Source organism: Zophobas morio, unplaced genomic scaffold (genome assembly GCF_036711695.1).
Source record: "Zophobas morio isolate AGI-343-1 ecotype UQ-CSIRO unplaced genomic scaffold, CSIRO_AGI_Zmor_V1 ptg000221l, whole genome shotgun sequence".
Lineage (NCBI taxonomy): Eukaryota > Metazoa > Arthropoda > Insecta > Coleoptera > Tenebrionidae > Zophobas > Zophobas morio.
The window spans coordinates 248,894-270,028 of NW_026972325.1; the positions used below are offsets into that span (position 1 = coordinate 248,894).

The window sequence follows — 21,135 nt, forward strand, 5'->3', positions numbered from 1 at the left end:
TTTTGTGGGAACTCTTACAGACTAAGAGCCCAATGCTCTAATGATTTACTATTGAGGTCGGCTCCTTGAATGGGCTTCCCCTTCTTTCTTTTTTATTTTAAACCCCCAATATGATGCTTTTTCGCTGATTGGTAAAAAGAGTCGTCCACTTTTTGGCGTGGTGGGAAAGCTAAGAACTTGATTTCGATTGCTCGAAATTCGAGTCACCTTTCGCATTCCCCTCCCCCTTCCCAAGGAAAAAATTGGTTAGTACTAAGTGTGATGTTTAAGTATAAATCTTGCATTAATTAAAACGAAATTAAGTTAATAATTTAAGATCATTTAATAAGGTAAGGGAGTGGTGACCTGATACTTTAATAATAAAATTCCTACCTCCTTAGGGCCGCCGTTCACTTTTGAACCGGAGGGAAAATCTTAAACAGGCTATATATAGTTTTTGGTTTACTTGTATATTTTTAATTTACTCAGTAGCCAAAGCTGCCTAGCTCAATGGTACTGGAGCAACTGCAAAGTCACGGAATTCAACAAGAAGACCATAAAAAAAGAAATGAGGGCTGATTTATTTATATTAAAATTTTTTGTATTTATATTCTTCCTATTAGTCTAGAATAATTTTGAGTTACTGAGGGTTTAGCATGTTCGGGACACGTTATAACCTTTCATAATGTTCCAAAGTCATTTAAAAAGAGCTTGTGAAGCGTATTAACCTTAACAGGCCAAATTCTGGGGCTTAAAATAGATTGATTTTACATTCACAGGTAACTAAATTTATCACTTTTTTCATGTTTTGTGGATTGCTGCCTAATCCCTAAGAACATGGTACTCAAACTTATCAGAGATTGTTTTAGAGACCGAGCCTGTCGTTTAGGGTCGATTTCCATAGACCTACTCTTGCAAATTGAACCTAGTCGACAAAAGGTAAACATAGTAACCAGTAACTGTAAAAATTTAAGCTGTAGCATGAAACAAATTGATCAATATCGGGGAGGCCTGGCTCACAGTGGTGCTGGCCTGTGTCTCCAGGCGGCCTAGCGTCTTGTGCCTAAGACTGCCTCTCCCGGTTGTGGTTTTCAGCGGTCCCCACCACACTAGGCCGAATAGCTGGAGTCCGGGCAGATATGCTTCCGCTTTTCCAGTCCTTCGGGACAGTCTTTATAGCTCTCTAGAGAGTCTACACTGGCGGACACTTGCCTCCAACCCCTGCAGAAGAAGGGAACAAGATTAACCGGTTGAAGGTCTTAGTAAGAAGATCGATGGTAGTATGCCAGTACTAAAAAAAAAGTCAAGTTGATGAACACTCTAGTGAGTTATAATTCGACCCCGCGCATACACAAATGTTTAACTTCCTTGTGTGAAGGTTAGTCCAGTATATAATTATTTTACTTTTTTATTACTCCTTGATAAGGCGCTATAATTTAATATAAAACGTATTTGAAAAAAACAAAACCAAATAAAGTAGTTTCGTTTAGTAAAAAATAATTATAAATTTTCTGCAGCAGGTGGGTTTGTCAGAAGAAATAGACATTTACAGCAAGTTTTATTTAAGGAGAAATAGAAATATCTTGGATCACAACCCTCATGTATAATGGACTTAAAGTTGAATTTTCAAAAACGGTAAAGGAAGGTGAATGCTTTATAAAGTTCTTGAACGCCACAATTGAAGATGCATTAAGTCGCAGATATATTTTACTTAAGGTTCTTAATTTACAATTTTGCCTATAATATTTTGCCTTTTTCTAGGACAATTTCTCTTCTCTCTGTTTTTTTTTAAAATTCCTTAGTTCTGGCTTTATATTTTACCTCAATATATACATAGTTTTGTGTTCCAGTAGCATATTTAATCAACAAAATATAATTTTATAGATTGGTCATTTGCCCTAAAAACTCTAATAAATTATTTTTGTAATTTAGAGGTTTTATTCCTTGATAATATATATTTTTTATTTCGTATTTTAATAATATTCTTAACTTATATTATATCTTCCCAAGAAACTGTTTACTTTTTTTTCGAACAACTTTATGTCTTTATTGATGTTTCCAAAAGTGTAATTTAAAGTATACTTTTTTTTTCGTAAAACCTTTTTTTTTTTTTACTTTTATTCAGTTGAAAGGGTGTTTATCAAGTCTACACGGATTGTATTTTAAACAGTTAACCTCACTAGAAAATGAAAATCCTGTAAAGGCCAATGCAAAACGTTATTTTAACTTTTTAACTATGCAAATAATTTAGCGGGAAATACTAAACAACCAAATAACAGGAAAAAATAAGACGGCAAGAGAAAAAGATGAAACTTCCGTAAAATCTTTTTCGTTTAAAGATCTAAATTTGCAAAAGCAGGTTATTGACAATACTACTAGGAGTAGTAGCAATAATAGCTATAAAAGTGAAGAGTTGGTGGTGGTGTTGAACATTATAGATTGGTTTTGTCTTCGTAAAAGCTGTTCTTGCGTCGTTAACAATTATGAGGGTGCAGCGTCGTCTACTGTTGTTGAAATAGCGGATCTTTCTGCCTTCTACAGGTTCTCAGTGGCGAAGGAAGTCATCCTCTCTCCTATTCTCTCAAACGAGACAAATCTTTTGTTAATGCAGTCGCCAGTTACCTCCCAGTATCGCTACAACCCTGGTACACTCCCGCCTCCTGGCCATGTAGTTGCTCAGTTGATGTTTAAAATAGTGCGAAAAGGTAAAGTTATATATTCTTTATAGCATCGCTGGTTACTGGTTCACGCGGTTGCAGGCTCTTTGATCTCTTTACGCTTACTGGACGGCAGTCTATTGTTGTTGGCGATCACCGAAATCTTTTTTTCTGGTCCAAGCCGTCTCAAAAGTACAAAGGATGACTTTTTTGCGGTTTCGAGCGAGTGTTCAGTTGTAGTGACGGTGCTTTACGTACTTATTGAAAGTATTTTCTAAGAGTGTGGCTGGTTTGACCTATTTTACTGTTGAGCTGCAGAGAGAAACACCGGAAACTCTTGTATCTTTGCGCCATTATTCCACCTTATTTCTTCCGGATCTTAAGTTATTCGGAGCCCTTCTAGCCTCCAATATTGCGACTGGAATCTTAATTAGTGGATCTTCGAAAATTGGTAAATTCTGAAATTTTTTTTTGAAGTCGTTAATTTTTTTTTAAAAAAAAGCAGACAAAAGCACGCTAATCCGCAATTTTTGCTGTACCAGCGGCAAAAATTTCTTAGAGATCGATTTTAGCACGCTCATTTCCACTGAGGTCAGCTTATCTCTATGCATTTTGTTGTACATATTTTTCTACATAATAGTGTGTAAATATACTTTTAGGAATTTTTTTGCGCAAGCGAAAAGTACAAACTTTCTTTTGCACTAAAGGGGTTCTATAAACGAGCCTCTATTAGAGTAAAAACCATATATAGTGCTTTTTTTTTCGTTGACGTGCTTTGCAGAGGCCATGTGTCATATTATTTGATGATCTCGAGAGTCTTTTCCCCAGAAAGTAAAATTTATTACATTAATGCGTCGTTTCTTTGCCCACCCCTCCTTTTAGTGTGGATGATGAGGACTTGCTGCAGTTGCGTTACACTTTCGTCACTCTTTTCTCGAACCCTCACGAAGTACTATTGTTTCTTAAACGATTGTCACCATCTTCCATATTTCCTAGGAGATCAGCATCATTGGAATCACCAGCAATGAGAGCCACGTGCATCCTTCTGTCCTCCCCGCGTTCATAGATAAGGTGAGATCCATCTTTCCTGCGTGGCGACTCGCTTTGCTTATTCGCTCCTTTTTTTAGGTAAGTATAAAGGAAATTTCACAATGTCAGCGCATAGCTTTACTCGAGGAAAAACTCACCAGCTTTCGCCTCGGTGAACCTTTTTTCCTTTGTGGTTTTGTTATAACTTTACTGAGGACTACGCCTAGAAGGTGTTGATAAAGAAGACCTCGCCGAAGTGTGCCAAGGGTTGGAAGCAGTTGATCTTTTTCTCTTCTTCCGAAGCCTAATCGACTGTGATGGTTCGACTCCTGTCACTCTTGATGACTACCGTGCGTTATCGAAGAAAATCCGTCTAAGAAGGAGTGGGAAGGACAAAGCCCGTCTTATGCCCAACCACTCTGCTTCTATGAAAAGATCTTTATATATAATAGATGGTGGACCACGTGTCCTTCGACAGTATTTGCGGTCTTTCACACGTTAAAGAAAGCTTAAGACGCACTGTTCTTTCTTTTTTCAAGTTATTTTTATTTTTATTTTTATTTTCATTAACCATCCTATTAAAAGTGTTGTTCTTTTAGGCACAGAGATCTCTTTGGACAAACCAAGTTTACTTTGAACAACGGATTATTACTATACGGCCCTCCCGTTCGTGCTTGCTGTGCTGTACGCTGTACGCTGGCTATCTTGGATTTAATGATACCGTTAGGGGACCGGGAAGACCATGATTGCCAAGGCTTTGGCTTACGAGGCGAGTGCACAGTTCCTCTCCTTCAACATACCTGAACTCATCTACTCAGAGGCTTCTTCTATAACTTGCTATATTGAACTCAATTTGTTCAACAGCTCGTTCAGATCGGAGAATCAGAAAAGAGAATCTCTACCATTTATGCAAGAGCTCGATCAATGGCGCCCTGTGTCTTATTTTTTGATGAGGTTATTACTTTTTATAGACTGAGTTTGATTATAATCGATACATATATTTCTTAGTCTGATGGAAGCACTTCTCCCTGTTAAGCTAATCTATATTCTGGTCAGATGCAAGCAGTATTTGGCCATCGCGATGTTTCCACCACCTTTGAAAGGACAGTACTTTCTCAACTGCTATACGAGCTTGATAGCTCCTCTCCGCTCTCTGGAGTATTTTTATTGGGTGCCCGTTGTCTTTGCGTCTGCTCTAGTCGCCCTCGTCCCTGTTAACTATACCACACAGCGGCTACTAACGCGCCATGGTCAGTTGATCCCAGTCTTTTGCGTCCTGGACGGCTCGACGAGGCCATCTTTGTTTCTCCGCCCGACCTCGACACTCGCGGTATCCGTACTTGCGCGGCTAAAACCCAACCCTTCAAGAGAGACAAGTTACTCTTAGAGGAGCTCATAAGGCGACTACTTGCGGGCCGCCCCGTTTCTAGTTTGGTGGACACAAAGTTGGTTGCGGCCAAGACCCCTCTTTTTACTGGTTGACTATCTTGTTTATCATAATAATGAAATCTTTAAATATGTTTTTTTTGGAGGGGCCGACCTAAAACATTTATTACAGGTAGCAATCGTGCACTCAATGAAAAGAATTTTGCAGAACTCGGTAGCCTTATATTTTTCTTTTGCTTTATAACAGCTTTATCTCTAGAATGCTTTAGTAGCAGTGATTTGCCTGCTTGTATATATAATGCAGGCGTAAAAAATATTTTATAATTTATATTTACTGTGTGCTTCACAATTCATTACTACGTTTAACATTAATTTCTTAGCCTGATAGAGAGGAGATATGCAAGGAAGACTTGGAAGCTGCCATGGAAAGCTGTCGTCCTTCCATAACGGAAAGAATGATGGAGGAATATTCGAAGTGGAAACTTTTATCTTAGTAGCCTCCGCTTTAGTTTTGTTTTATGAAATACATATAATAAACCTTTGAAACGCATCGTCTCTGCAAGTATTTAAGTCTAGTTTACTTAAAGTACACTTTTTACAACGGGATTGAAAAGGGGTTTTATCGTAAACATTTACGCTCCATCCGAAGTTTTTCGAAGCCTGTAAAATTAGTGTTTCGCTTTTGCATAATAAAAAATTGAACTACAATATTGCTTTAAAAGTTTGGAAGGTAGATATGTAAGCGAATTCAATTACACCATTATGGGGTTTCCTTTTAAGTTATAAATTACTTACTTTCAAAGTTTTTAGGGAGAAATACGTGTTATAGAGAAAAGATTGTTCGAAAATGGGGCTTTACACAATTTGAGTCTAAAATTGAGTATTACGCAAATAGCAGTAGGCTTTAATTTTTAATAAGTGCCTTCAGAATCTTATTATCTAATAGTAATTAAAATAAGAGAACCTACGCTTATAAGGGGCAGACAATAAGAAAATAATAACAGTTTATTAATAAGTTGAATAAACCCCAATCCCTTAATTTGTCTTCAAAGATTACAAGTTCTATTCTGTGTTATCGAGAAACCAAAACCGAGAATAGTGTTTGGTTTAAATTAAATTCTCACCAGCTGTACTTAAGTGTGGCATACCTTAGTGGATGGTCGAGCTTCCAAACAGGTGATAACAATGACTATTCAAAAAGTAATGATTAGTTGCAATAAATATAAGAAAAAGGGTTCATATGGTCAATATTCCCTCAGTTTTTACGGTAATATCGTTGTTTGTTTTTAAACAAATTGTATAGCAGACTCGCTATGACTTTGAACTAAATGTACTTTCTAAATTATGTTTAGCATTTACTTTTTCAACTCTTCCTAATGTCAACCAACCTTTCGTAGGTTTTATTTTATAGTTGTTACAAAATACTCAATACTTTCACTTTAAAAAAAGACGACTTACAATCTTTAACGCTTGACCAATCACAAGTATACATCATTGCAACCACAGCGCCCCTATTTTTACTAGTTCTGCAACACAAACTAAGTTTGCACCGTGCTTCACCGTTCGGACTCAAGCTGTCTATGTCAAAAGTATTTTTTAACTTAAAACATAAATTTCCATTGTTTACTAATGGGGCTAATAGACACCGGTTATATTTTAGACAAAAACACATAAGGCAGGGCTATGAAAGACGCTTCGTTTAAATTTTAAATGAAAGAAGGGAGGACCGCTTTTGAAGTTCTGCAAGCCTTGCTTTGCATTTTTATAAAGTTTTACTAAAGCTTTCACTTTAGTTCCCCTTTTCATTCCTGTGCCTTTTGTAGTATAAAATTAATATTCTATATTAAAAAGAGAAGCAAGGGCGCGTCTAGCCCTTGAGATGAGACCCGAGTTGTGAACGAAAAAAAAAGATAGTAAAAAGTGGTAGTCCTGACTTTTATTATGACTGTACCTTAAGCTTGGGTGCTCACTGTACTGCCATGGCTCCCCTTAGTAGATGGCAAAAGTTTAATTGTGCTTACCAATGGTGCTTGTGGTTTGAATTGGTGCTTTTTGGTAAGAAAATTCTTTTAAGTTAGCCAAGTAACGGTTACATTTTTGTTACTTTTATAAATATGAAGATAAACAAGCTCTATTAAAGAGTAGATCTTTTTAAATTGGTAGGATCCTGGAATTATAAGTTTCAATTTTTAAATCTCTAAATCTTTTGCTTAAAAAATATTTTAAAACCTTATTTTTTTTAATCTCGAATGGGTCGTAAACGGATATAAAAATATCTACTTCAACCAGAAACGTTAGATTCCTCAAAATTTTTGTGATTGTTCAGAGTGGTGTTCTTTGGTTTTTAAAATAATTATAGTGTAAATCATTTAAGGTTTTAAATACCTATTAAGATAACCTCTTCAGGAAATTATCCTATTTTTATGTAAAAATCAAAAAATCCACTTGTTGGGTACACAGCAGTAAGAGTCCTATATATATACTAAAAAGATTTGCACTTTCTTTTTCACGGCCCTTGCTCATTTTTTATATAAGGTCTAAGTAGAAAATAAGATAGCATTTTCATAAGTTCAGCAATTTGGTACGATGCATCTTATGTTCAGTAAAGTTCAATATTGGGCATTAGAGTTATTGTTCCAATTGGGTAGCGTATCGTCCGTATATCTTATGAATTAATATATACGGTGCAAACTTAAGCAATTTACAAATTAAAAAGTAAGCTAATAAAGTGTAATTAGAACTGACGTAGTATTTTAGTAGGAGGTTCATGTCCAACAGGACTTACATTTAAATACCCTATTTCCGTACGAAAGCCAGTAACACAAAGGCTCAAATTATTGAGTAATTATTCAACCTCCGCATGCCGACTTTTACGCTTTACCTTTTGGAAGTCCGAAACTTCGCTCGCGTAATCCTTACGTTTTAACTATAGCGCCCAAACCGTAAGTAGCAAAGGGAACTGCAGAACTAGAACCCATCTAGTAAACCACTCCGCACTACACCCGACAGATTACAATTCCTCGAGCGAGTACGTTGTTACAAGGTTTTATGCGCGGCTCCCAGGCGCGCATATTATTAATATTTTTATAACTAGTACAATTAGCTCTTGCACTTTAAATAACGCTATCTTTAAATTAAACTTATCATCGGGTGCACAGTAATTTGTAACTCCTCATTAGAGCTCATTTAACTGAAAAAGCACATAGTTAACTATATAAAAAGGTTGAATATATACCTCCATTTATGTAGGGTTTGTATTTAAGTAGTCTGGTGAGTTTTGGTCTTTTTCCATTATCTTATGAAAAGGAAACTTTTCAGACTTATGTTGTTCCTTTGTCATAATTGCTGGTCCTTGATTTTTCTCCGTATTAAAGAACTTGAGGTGTCTAAATTTTTTAATAATTTTTTTTGATTATATTTAATAATTGAATAAGTCGAAAGCTGGCCTCCTTTATAATATAGTAATCAAACAGTAATTCTATACGAATAAAGAGGGTTTTTGTTATAACTTATGATAACTCTCCTTCACAGCCTATTTTTGTTTCCAAATTAAATTTTGATCTGATCTGCCTATAAAAGTAGATGAAAATTCACAATTTTTAAAAAAAAAAATTAGACACATTTAGGGTTGAGACAAAATCCTTTTTTCATTTGGAGACGGGTAAGACCTTGTAGTTATTAGGTTATAAAAAATTAGATTGCTATTGTTCCTCCAAAAAAATTGATAGATAAGTTTTTTATTATAATTAGTTTAAATCTCTTTACTCTCATTAATTTTAATCGAAGAATTAAGATTAATTAGTAAATGGTGATGTTGGTCTTGATGCGGAGAAGTCCTTCATAGATGTTTAATATTTAAGTGTTCTACCAAAAATTTATTAAAGGCCCTGCCATGAAATATTTTATGGTTCTTTCAGAAGTTCTTTACTTCAAGAAGCTATTAGGTTAAGAGGATACAAGTTATTAAAGTGGGTCTTTGATAATTGCTGCGAGGTAAACGTTGGTAATTATTCTGGATAAGACTTTTTAAGATTTACCCATTTACCCAAACTGTTATATTCTAATCAAAGTAAAGATAATAATGTTCTATCGAGATAAAAGGCGCGAAAGTAACAGCAATAAGAGTAATAAAAATTTCAAAGACGATAAAAACAGTAAAGTAACCAAAATTTATAATAATAATCAGAAAATATGAAAAAAGCAATTATATTAAATTAAAACTATAAGAAAAAATGGGAAACAACTGAGAGTTAAGCAGAAAAGTCAAGAACAAAAGTAACAAAGAGCTTTACTATAAAGAATTGTAACAAAACCTAAAATCCCCCCACCAAGGGGGGAGGCTAGCTATAAACTCGTTCGTGCAACAATATTGCTCATGCCTGCCGAATTACTAATTAGGTACAAGGTGCCAGACCCTTTGGGAAAATAACAATTATAGACCCCTTTTTGTGATAACTTTTTGTAATCGTAAGCTTTACATAATTAATGGGAGCATAAATGTCTTTCTATACTCAATCCTTATCTCTTGTCGAGAAAGTGTTCTAAAGTTGTTTTTTCCAAAAATTTTATTGTATTTTAAGACTCAATTTAGACTATTTTTCGTTTTATAAAATTTAGAACAGTTTCTTTATTAATTAAAATCCCTCCAAATTTACTGACGTAGTAGACTGCTTTAGAGCGAAACGACTTTATATTCGACGTCAGTTCCCAGTGTTCTTTCTAACTATCTAGTAGTTTTTATATCGTAGTCTTTAGTAACTTTAAACATTGTTTTTAATCGCCAATAAATAAAGTATCGTCGTATATTATAATAAAGGCATCTCTTAATTCAACGTCTTTTAATTCAGAGTGGATTATACAGTTGTTGTAAGTTACGCTATGTCAGTATTATAGGTGTCTTGAATCAATAGCAAGATAGTTTTGAATCTTTTTGTCCATTATTGGCTATATTAAGTTTAACTATGAAAGCTAATGAATATTTCATTAAGGATATGACTTGTGGGTGTTTCCGTGTAATAATGCTGTACACTATCGTGCAAAATTGTTTCAATGTTTTGCATTTTTCCATTTAACATAAAAAAACTTTTCAATAAAGTAATGGATTACTTTAAAATTTATACACCATAACTTTTATGTCCTAGCTACATTTTGTTAATTCTTGATCTTAAATTGGTTTAATATTCGAAAAGATATGAGCTTGTAAAATGAAAGATTATAGCAACAACTTTGCACGTAGAAAAAATTGTTTAATAAACCAGGTTTTAATAATTAGTATAGCTTCCTTATGCCATAATCACTGCTTGTAGCCTCTTTGGCATACTGGAATCGGATTGTAGCATTGATCCGGTGTTATATTTGTCCATTCTGATTGTACACATGTCCAAAGCTCGTTAAAGTTAGCAGGAGCCGAGTCGTAGGAGGTCAGTCTAGCACATGGGACGACTGTAATTGGAGCCATGATCGCCCCGATAATGCATTGTGACATGAGACATTATCCTGCTGAAAACCCATTTCACCAAGACCAAGGCCATACCAATCGCATGTTCTGGGTAGGTTAGTCTTAATAATCTATAAATACGTACTTGTGGTGATGCTCCCTGTCACTTTTCCATATCCGACCCCCTTAGTTGTTACACAGGAACCATATCATAACCGATCCTCTCCCATGTTTATAAGTTTGTATCTCCTGATCAAGTATTCGATATCGCCGAATCGCCTCCAACGCCACCTAAAACCATTTGAACCATATGGAAAGATCTTGATCTCGTCCCAAAAAATTACTTTTTCCTAGTCAAAATGGACCAATTTTCGTACTTCTTTACAAACTCAAATCTTAGTTGCTAGTGGCGCTCTGTCAAAGTGTTTAATTAACTTTTTTTTCGTATGGAGACCAGCAGAATGCAATGCTCTCGATACAGTCGTCCTGAAACTGGTGCATTTAATGTTGTTTTTATGATTTTTAAAGCTATCTGCGCAGATTTAAATGCACCCAATGTCACTTGTCGTATAACTCGAGCTACATCCCTGTTTTTCAAGATCTTTGAGGCCCAGGTTCATTGCAAGGGCAATTTGAACCATATTAAGCTTGATCCGAAATAATATGGCCTTCTGATATCATATCCACGAGCGATCTCAGTATAAGGCTTGCCTTGATCTAAAAGACATTTTACATCATTTTCTTTATCGATTGAAACGGATTATTAAATTAAGGTCTTTTAATAAGCTATCCTTTATAGTTACTCAGAAGCTTTAAATAACCCTCTACGGCGGAGTGATCATGAAAATTTCGTAGAAAGACTCAAACAATTTTGCAAGAAGGGGGTCACATGCATAATCGTCTCAATCGATACTTGAACTTCAAAAAGCGATAAAAACAAGTAAGAAAGCAATTCCTCTATACAAACTACATTAAATAGATCTCAGTTTATACTTATATATAAGGGGCCAATATAACTAATTAATTAAAGCCTTATAGAATTTTAACGAAAAAATTTAACACATAAACAATTTTTAACGATAGTGTATATATATCTTGTTTTAACTTTAATGCTGTGACTTGGGGAAGTGCACTGACGAAGAGCACTCCAACCCGTCCGATCTGAGAAGCCAAATCTTTTGAACATCGTTTAGTCTGCGGTGGGGGACCGGGAGGCTAACCACTTTGCACTTCCCCCCTATAAAATCGGTGCATTCATGGTACTCCTCCTAGCCCTGGGGATGTACGGGCGCCTACTTGCGCCCGAATCAAGACGTGGTCTGCGCTCGGCTTGCCGAGCATCCGCAAGAATCATTAATAAAAAAAAGTTGTGACGTAAGCCTTAGCTTACGAAGTATTTTAGCCAGGCACAGAAGAGTACAGTTAAAATTGTTTAAAACCTGGATAAAACAGTTGATATGAGCATGTACACAATTTATCGAAGAGCTGTTAACGCTTTTCTATTGCACGACGGCATTCGTTTATAACGGTTATAAAAAAAAAACTTTAGACAGAAATTATATATATAAAACTGGTTTCCTGTCTTTATATCACGTTGAATGTGTTTGTCTTTATTAAATGAATAAAACTTTTTATTTATAACTGTCAATATTATAATATTTACATATTTGAAATAAATAATTAATATAATGTTTAGAGTTATAAAAATCAAAAATCTCTAATTAAAAAAAATTTATAGAAAGATTTGTACATAAAAAAGTTTAAAAAAAATGTTAAAATTTCATGTATTTTAATTATTTTATTATTTTTTCTTGCGGTCAACATTCCTGTTGGCCCACTTTTAATGCAGTTTAAGTATAACTAATATGCTGTGTAAGCTCCTCTTCCATTCAAGAAATATTCCACAAAGGTATTTTAACCGTCTTTCTTACTAATAATGTGGATTATATTTATAAATAATTATCTGAAAAAAGTAAACAACTTAATAGGTTTTTAATATGGTTCACTGTTAGTTGAGACTATTTTGCCAGTAAAAACGTTTAATGGTGATATACAAGAAGCAACAAAGCCCATGAACGCAGGCAGTAAGTATAAATGTTCACGCAAGAGCGATTGATCATGTTATGGCTGAACAACTACGGTCGCCAGATTACAATAAACAGTACTCCAACACATCTAAAATAAAAAGGCGATAATATTTATAATTATATTAGAAGCCTAATAAAAAGTGGTACCCTAAAATAGAGAAAGGTAAGCCATAAATGGAATAAACAGAAACGTACCTAGAGACAAGACTCAAGACAATAATACGGAAAGACAACCAGATGATCCCTTGATAATCAATATAAATAATATTACTAGAGATAAGTAAATAAATTTTTTTCTTCTAAAATAGTTATGATGATAAAGATATTTTATTATATAAGTTACACATAAAATTATAAAATAAATTTATGTATCATTTGTATTAGATCTGCAGAATTCTTCTGGGCTTTTTCTTTTTTTAATTCCAATTTCACAGAATTAATAAGTTTAGTTATTAATGTTATATAAAAAGCATAACTCAAAAAATATTTATTTTATATAAACTAGGTTATAAAAGTTGATAGGTTAAACAACACAGGAATATAATTTTATAAATTATACAAAGAAAGTGATTTTATAAAAGTTGTCTCAGTATTCTTAGCGTGTAACGAAAATAAAACATTCAAATAAATTACGATTTCCTAGTATAATTAAAATAGTCGTCAAAGTAGAATAAAATGCATAGAAAATATAACGACGGTGTAAAATTAACCTTATTATTGTTAAATATTACATTTAAAATACAAAGAAATTGGGCAAGCAATTTTAGAAATAGGAAAAAGCTGTAAGGTCCAACTACTTTATTATTATTTTCTTATGCTTTTTCTATATAATTATAACTGTATATATTTTTTATACCATTATTATTTACTTCTTTTTAAACTAAAACAGCTAAGGAAAAGCAAACTAAGCAACTACTGAGAAAGAACTAAACTATTAATAGCTATATTATAATATTTTCGTTAGACAAATATAGTTAATTAATAACAATCACAAAGGCAAAGTAAAAGAAAACAAAATAAAAATAAATTAAAAACAATACCTCTAAAGGTTTAAGGTTCCTTAAATCTTTAGAGGTAAAGACTATTGAATATTTTTAAGAAGAAAGAAGAGAATTAAAATCAAACAAAAAAGCGATGAAAGGGAGCTAAATTTAATGACCTAATATTTGTACAATTCAAGCTTAAAAAAGATTAAAAGGGCTGTTATACTTGCATATGTTTTTAACAATAGTATAAACAGAATACTATAAAAAAGCTGCGCATTGAAAAATTAACGTATATAAAGAGCTGTAAATGTAAAAAATAAGTAGTAGCTACATAGAAATTGCACCAATATTAACATAAATGGATTCTATAAAAATATATAAACATGCGAACTGGGCATTTCTAAAATAAATTTTTCATAAGTAAAATAAGACAATTTAGAAGGCTTTTATAATTCATAGTTAATAAATTCAGTTATAGATATGCATATTGGATATCCTTTGCTCAAATATTTCTTGATAAGAGTAATAAAAATAAAGTATTTTACAAATAAAATTGCACATTTATAATAAATGTACGAATATATTAAGAATTTAAAGATGCACATGCCTTTAAAATTCGGGGCTAATAACTATATATTGACTAAAGGAAGAGAAGTACTGTAGTAAAGAAAAGTGGCAAAAGTGGCATAAGCTTAATAATTAATTTTAAAAAAAATATGTAAAATGCAAATATGCTTTGTTTACAAAACTATTAAAATAAATTGTGTTAAGTAAATTTAAAATAATTAAAGTAGGAGCTTTTAAAAAAAATAAGCTATAAATAGGATAAAAATTCCTTGTGGTGCAACAAATTAATGTATAAATATAATAACAAGCAAAGAAAATAATGAAATAAAGTGCAGCTCGACAGGTAAATAAGGTGTTAAATATATAACCGTAGTGCCTCTCTGCCAGAGGTATACCAAGACCCAGGAATACTAAGCTATTTCATTTACAATTAAAAAAAATCTTATGTTTTTTAAAAAAATAAAAAAATAAGAAATAAGGCTGTTCCAATAATTAAAAATATTTGAACAGTAGAAAGTGGAAGAGCAAAAAAAAAAAGTAACCTGAGAGCGAAAAGTTATGGTTGAAGGATATGGAACTTCAAGTAAATTAAGCTTTAATTTAAAAAATATTATTTTGAAAAAATTAAACCTGCTTAGAAGAAAAAGATAAAAATAGCCATAAGGCTGTGCCCACAAGTGCAACAAACCACATTATATTCAAAGAGAAAATAATGCCACTTAAAACTTTCATTAGACTAGACACCAATAGAAAAAGCTTTAAAACAATACCGCACGCTTTGAAATAAATATACACAAAATGTAAATACTTAGCTTTTTTTTTAAACATGGCATTAGCTTGTTAAAATATAAATGGTTAAAAATAAAAATTTAAATTTTTATATGTTATTATTTATGTATTAATATTGATAATTAAAAAACACGATTTTATAGTTAATAATGGAACAGAATTTTAAATTATATCGCCTTACTGTTAAAGTTTAAGAGAATCAAAACTGATCGCTCATCAGCACGCGATTTAGGAATTAACGCTTATTTAGTAAACGTAACAATGATCGAATTACCATTTAATTTTGACAACGTTTAGCTCACGTGGAAATAACAATAGTGACTTGTATATCAATTATTACATCGACAGTATATACTAAACCGCACCATTTATATATAAACATAGCTATTTTTAATGGAGGGATTAAATTTTCTTTGCTCTCTGGTTTGTGTCGCCTCGTATATTACTTTTGTTCGGCTTTGGGGTCCCAATTAATAGGCCTAAATTGGTTCTTGTTTTAGCTATGATAATATGATAATTGTTTTAGATCCAATTATAAAACAGTACATAAATATACTGATCATCTATAGGCTGATCTTCCTAGTGATCGATTAAATAACCTAGTTAATAGATAATATTGTAAATAAAGATTTTATTTTTCAGTATTTTCTTGATATTATTTAATTAACAATAACGAATTGGAGTTGTAGTAACTTCAAAAATTAAATTTGGAATTCATTGAGGTGCGAAGAATGCAAGAACTACGCATCTTAAAAGTTCCATTTTAAGTTTGAAAAACCGCATGGATAGTTTTTAATAAAGCAAATACAATACTGTGCTAATTAGCTTGTCATTTTTTTTTTCGTAAGGTATTAAATACTCAAAACTCAATGCATCGCTGGGTAGATGATAAATTTGCGATTGCTGGTGACGCCACAAGCTGTTTTAGTTAATGCTATTACAACACTGCAGAATGTATGTGTAGAGGTCGGCTAAAGATTGACCTTTTTTTTTTGCGCATCGTTTTGCGCATCGCTCAACAAATTAACTACCATTAATAAACCCCATCGCCACTTAATAACGGCGTGATAATGGTGACTGAAAGTGTCTCTGTGCTCGTTTAACTATATCTAGCAATTAAGGCTTGAAGTTTTGTTGTTAACCTCTGCCACCCGAGCTTCGCGAGAAGACAAAACTAATAAAGAGCGTTACGAAAATTCGATTGATATTCATCTTTTTAGTTTGTATATTAAATTTTTTTATGTCGATCTTATAGACTTAAAGCTACAGGAACTGTTATAAACGATAAATTAATAGAGTACATAACCATATTACAAAAAAATATAATGTAGAGTTAGTTAAAGGTTAAAAGCACTGAATATTACATTTGATAGCATTGGGCCGGCCGTCGCTGATACCCGCCATCTACAAAACATTGACAAAAAATATGTAAAAAGGAAAGAGCACTGCGGCATAGTATTTTTCAATAAAATAAAAAATGACGTGTGCGTTCAGGACTCTATGTCCTGGGCACCTGTTAGTGGTTTTTGTGATTTTCCACCACATTATAGAGAAAATGGTCTCTGTTGACCTCAGCTTCTCGAAAAAGTTTAATAATGCTGAAACAAATTAATATATTATAAACCTATGATATTTTGTTTAATTTTATCAAATAAATAATGTTAAAACTATAAACAAAGATTGAACTTTTTATTGGTTTAATTTTAGAATCTTTTTTTATTTATTCATTCTTTTTAAGGTGTATATGGAAAAATGGCTAGCGATGTGGAAACAACCGATTTTCTTCTTTTTACGTCAAGGCTCACGAGTTTGTCCTTCCTTTTTCCTTTATTTCCTAGCCGTTTTCTCTCCATGTTTATTTCGTTTAATTTTTACTCTCTATCACCAAGTCTAAATTTTTTCTTATACATTATTGAAGTTTTATAATAGTACCCCCTTTTCTAATTTTCTTTCAACTTTTTTTACCTGCTAGATAATCGACATTCTTTTAAGCCTTTCTGCACTTGTACTTAACTGATAATTGAATTTTTTGGTTAAACTTTTAAAGAAAACCCTGCAAAGAAAGTTCTACTGCTTGGAACGCTTAAATTCTCTGGGAGCCCTAAAAATTTCGCAATAATCCAACAGTTGACAGACTTGTTTTACGTGTAGATGGCATACACAACTCATTCTATTATGACATAATCTTAAGAGTTATATTCACATAAAAATATCGTATGATTGCGAATCCCCAAAACTCCCACATTTCTCATAAATTCGAAAATAATTTTGCTGATATGTTTACTAAGTCACTTACGAGGCAGAAAACACGATATATCGTTCAGTCCAATATTAAAAAAAAACTAGTGAATTATGTAAAATACGAAACTATATTATTGACATTGTAACAAATTATTCTATCTTAAACTAATAATACTATGTCCAAAATGAAACAATTGATGTAATATTTATAACATTAACTGAGAGAGGGCTTGGCTATTAAAAAAACAGATTTTTTTCTGTTATATTTGTTTTCGTAATAGTTAAATCTCCTAACTTTACTTGGTCTTGTTACCTAATAAAGGACGGCCACTTGTGCTCCAACTGCTTGCTCAAGAACCCCAAACGTCCTCATATTACAAGGAATAGTGCGTTTGTGTATTTTTCTTTTTTGTACTTGTTACACTGAAGCAAAGTTGGCGAGCCGATTCTAAGGTTTACATAAATATTACTTTAAAGTTTCAGCCTACAGAAGTAAAGTGAGTTCACTAGAATGTATAAAGACAACTTGACCTAAAAGGACTTAGCCTGGAGGGAAGGGAAAATTTTTCATCTTGGTGTTTTTCTTGACAAGAAGTAGAAGTCTACTATCTTAATCCCCTCAAAATAACGTGGAAAACTTCCAATTTAACTTTTCAGTCCGCTTGAAATTCTTTGGGGTCGTATTTTAAAAAAAAGTTTAAATACTTCTGCAAACCTAAGAAAAATACAGTCCTTATGCTTTTCTGTATTAAAACTGCCCTTATAAGGTGAAATATTAAGAATTTTTGTTAAGAACTTATACAAAAACTTTGCCCTACTTAACTCTTTACTTCATAGAGGAAGTTTATTTGTGAGCAAGTAATTATATGGGATAACTTTGTCTAAAGCGGAGTTAGAAATTTTACGACCTTCCAGAGTCTTGTCTTCTGCCAAAAATAAGGAAACTTTGGAATTAATTTAGGGCTGTTGAAACTTCGCCAACACTTAAACCAAGTTTCTCAATGCATAATTCTAGTGTTTATATATATAGGCTCTAATAGTTGGTCTAGTTCGGCCTTTATAAAATAGTTTTGGTTAAAATTTTTGGCAAAAGCGCTAACACGCAGTTTCAGCCAATGTCAGATAGTAAGAAATTGCCTTGAATAATATAATTTCGTTTAATTTCATCGTTTTAACGGTACGCGTCAAAAAACAAAAAACTATTGTAACGGAGTAGCTATTTTTTCTCGCTACTCCTTAAATTATTAATCATGGGCTTACAATTGTTAAACTAGGCATGGCTTCGAAATATAATTTATGTGAAAATAGAATAAAAAATTAGCAACGCCGCTTATAAACATTGCCAGGTTACGTGGGACTCTACAGAGGTGGAAGTACTAAATCACTTAGGTATTTATCCAGTCTTTTTCAGTTTAACATGGCTAGGTTCATAAATATGAATTTAAAGAGTTTTTATAAAAAGTCCCTTTGCAGCTTATACCCTTTAGAAAAGGGGGCCCCGAATTTATGCGCTGGGCCAGCTGATTCTTTATTATAATATTTTTAGTATTTCCTCCAGACTGTAAAACAGATACTAGGTTTTTAAGTTCTCAAGACTTCTATGGTAATTACTCCAGTAGTCCAATAAGAATTTAAAAGTCATAAATAAAAACCTTCGTTTTTTCGGTGGTGATGACAAAGTTGAGTAGCTTGAGAGAGGTGAATAACTTGGCGACACCGTCTTCCAGTTCTACTGTCGACGTAGACACAGTAAATTTGACCTGAGTCTGGGTCAAGTGGTGTGTGCCTCTGCAAAAAAGTTAGTAATAAATTTTTTTAAGCACCCCCCCCCCTTCCCCGCAAAAAAAAGGTTTGATAAATTAAAGCAAAAAAACTAAGTAAACTCTGCAATAGGGACTCCGTAAGACAGCAAAGCTTCGACAGAATTTCGCTTTACAACTTTTTGAATTTTTCGAAGATTTTTCAAGCTTTATTATGGCTCATATTACTCAAATAAACCAATAAAAAAAAAAGCCCAAAATATACAGGTTTTGTTTTATGAGCCTTTTTATAGTGCTTAGGAAAAGTTTCTATATGTTCGTCCTAAAGGAAAAAATACTAAATTTTATCTTAATATAGAAGCCCTAAGCTAAATACCTCAATTCCTTTAAAGAAGAGGGACACTTCGTCACTTGAACTTTCCTCTTCTAAACCTTCACACTCATCTTTAGGTCATATATCATATAGTAAACAAAACGTAGAAAAGAGTAGATAAGCTAAGGCGATGTCAAAACTTTAAGATAAAAATGTCTTTTCCAGGTAAAGTAGAATACGAAGAAAAATGCCCCACCAGTCGAAGAAAGTGATATTAAACCCTTTTGCAATATATCCTCAAGAGCTTTTCTGCGTAACCAAAGTCATCATAAGAAATTAAATTTAGCTAAAAATAAATATACTCCTTTAAATATAGTAGTTTTTTAATTTTTTGTTGATATAAAACTAAATCTCGGCTTAGTGCAGCTTGCTCCTACATTGTTTTTTAGAAAAAGTAGATTCTTCATTTTATAATCAAAAAGAGGTAAACGATATATATTAAAGATACATAGAGAAGAGCCTTCAATTTTCTTTGGTATAAAAGATACAAAGTAGACTCCGCAAACGCCGCCTTAGTTGAATCACACGGCTCTAACTCCATCTTACCGAGATGTGAAGTGCAGGGGGACTGAGTAGAAACTGACAGGTTAATTATGGATTAGTGGGAATCTAGCAAAGTTTGGGACTCGTCGTGGCTCTTGTGTTAGAGCATTGACATGCATACTCAAGGTCGGTGGGGGTACGTTTTAACTTAACCTTACTAATATACTCTAGCAACACAGTAAAGAGAAGCCCTGCAGGACAACTAACGTCGCAAATTTTTTTGAGGTATTGATTGAGGAGTTTGTAAATTTATTTATACTTTATAATTATATCGTTACCTGATTTTGTAACTTATATAAACTGTTATCGCTTAACTCCTTAGCAAGTAAAGCAAAAATGGTGAAGAAAACTTTATTGGAAATTTTGTAAACGGTAAATAATTTGCATAACCACAAAGTAACTGCTATGTAATAGAGTTTTTTGCTATAGCAACTAAGGTCACACGAGGCAAGGCATTAAAAAAGCATCCTTGGTCGTATGAGATCGACGTATCAACTATGAAAAGCAAGCAGCAACTTTTATCTGTAAACGGCAATGCAAGTGATGATTACTTTAATATTTATGAGAGAACTTAAGTAATTCATTTATGTAAGATTAGCTACGGCTTCCCGTTAACTAAAGAGCGGAGGAAAACAGGTTAGACACGCTCAGCGTTAAACAGCAATGATAAGAAAACTCAAGGTGGGTTTAATTTTCTCTTCCTTCGGTTTTTTATAGTTTCATATATCTAACCTCGCCTTCATAAATTCTAATACGTGTTCAGCACGCGCTCTGACATGGGCTAATCATTAGAACCACGGATTGAAGGATACTCTAATAGAGGCCACTGAAGATCGGTCAGGTTAAATTCGTGTTAAATTCATCATACCGGGATTGACCGAGTTATCGCTGTGGCCCACACAATCCACGCGCAAACAGTACTCTATTTTTATGTCTTTGACAGTGCGTATTTGTAATAGAGTGAGCCTGGTCGTATTCCATATAATATTACCCCGCGTCGTTTCTAATACCTACAGTATATCCATTTGAATCCTTATTATGTAAAGTTATAGGTCTTTAGAGAAAAATTCTTTGCAAATTAACATTTTATTATGTAAAATGTAATTCAGGACATTAAGTGTATGTGTCATGACTTAAATTAAACAACTTACTTTTGACTTTTATTATATATAACTTATCGACGTGCTTATATTAGCGTTTAGGACCAAAATGTTGTTTATAATCTCTAGTATGGTAGGCTATCTCCGATGCGTTCTGATAGGAAACACATTGTGGAAATAAACTTACCGCAAGACAATCGT

General features: G+C 33.1%; 2 protein-coding genes and 1 long non-coding RNA gene across 7 annotated transcripts; 1 reads left to right on the forward strand and 2 right to left on the reverse strand.

Annotated features, from left to right (window-relative positions):
* The first annotated feature begins 1,274 nt into the window (after window positions 1–1,274).
* LOC135146264 (uncharacterized) lies at window positions 1,275–5,603 on the forward strand. 4 transcript variants are annotated; one of them, XM_064078425.1, is made up of 22 exons: window positions 1,275–1,357; window positions 1,497–1,695; window positions 2,105–2,176; window positions 2,231–2,684; window positions 2,739–2,881; window positions 2,955–3,087; window positions 3,139–3,227; window positions 3,296–3,370; window positions 3,418–3,467; window positions 3,519–3,585; window positions 3,633–3,707; window positions 3,765–3,837; window positions 3,893–4,062; window positions 4,118–4,203; window positions 4,265–4,331; window positions 4,393–4,485; window positions 4,539–4,619; window positions 4,722–4,842; window positions 4,897–4,995; window positions 5,053–5,142; window positions 5,198–5,265; window positions 5,432–5,603. In XM_064078425.1, the coding sequence occupies exons 2-22, from the start codon at window positions 1,579–1,581 to the stop codon at window positions 5,543–5,545; spliced, it is 2,337 nt and encodes a 778-aa protein (XP_063934495.1). In that variant the 5' UTR covers window positions 1,275–1,357; window positions 1,497–1,578; the 3' UTR covers window positions 5,546–5,603. The 4 variants fall into 4 exon arrangements, with proteins under 4 accessions (XP_063934495.1, XP_063934494.1, XP_063934496.1 ...); XM_064078424.1 differs by having other exon boundaries at window positions 3,296–3,467; window positions 3,641–3,707; window positions 4,722–4,836; XM_064078426.1 differs by lacking the exons at window positions 5,198–5,265; window positions 5,432–5,603 and having other exon boundaries at window positions 3,296–3,467; window positions 3,641–3,707; window positions 4,393–4,619; window positions 4,674–4,836; window positions 5,053–5,137.
* A 6,759-nt stretch (window positions 5,604–12,362) lies between these two features.
* Window positions 12,363–12,846, reverse strand: LOC135146281 (uncharacterized). Its single transcript, XR_010283772.1, has 3 exons — window positions 12,771–12,846; window positions 12,470–12,663; window positions 12,363–12,418 (listed from the first exon to the last, which is right to left on the reverse strand). It is a non-coding gene; the product is annotated as an uncharacterized LOC135146281 (long non-coding RNA).
* Window positions 12,847–18,627: 5,781 nt separating this feature from the next.
* Window positions 18,628–19,889, reverse strand: LOC135146274 (uncharacterized). 2 transcript variants are annotated; one of them, XM_064078439.1, is made up of 8 exons: window positions 19,740–19,889; window positions 19,594–19,664; window positions 19,488–19,540; window positions 19,295–19,362; window positions 19,184–19,240; window positions 19,042–19,125; window positions 18,811–18,946; window positions 18,628–18,753 (listed from the first exon to the last, which is right to left on the reverse strand). In XM_064078439.1, the coding sequence occupies exons 1-8, from the start codon at window positions 19,830–19,832 to the stop codon at window positions 18,740–18,742; spliced, it is 576 nt and encodes a 191-aa protein (XP_063934509.1). In that variant the 5' UTR covers window positions 19,833–19,889; the 3' UTR covers window positions 18,628–18,739. The 2 variants fall into 2 exon arrangements, with proteins under 2 accessions (XP_063934509.1, XP_063934508.1); XM_064078438.1 differs by having other exon boundaries at window positions 18,628–18,756.
* Between the last annotated feature and the right edge of the window lie 1,246 nt (window positions 19,890–21,135).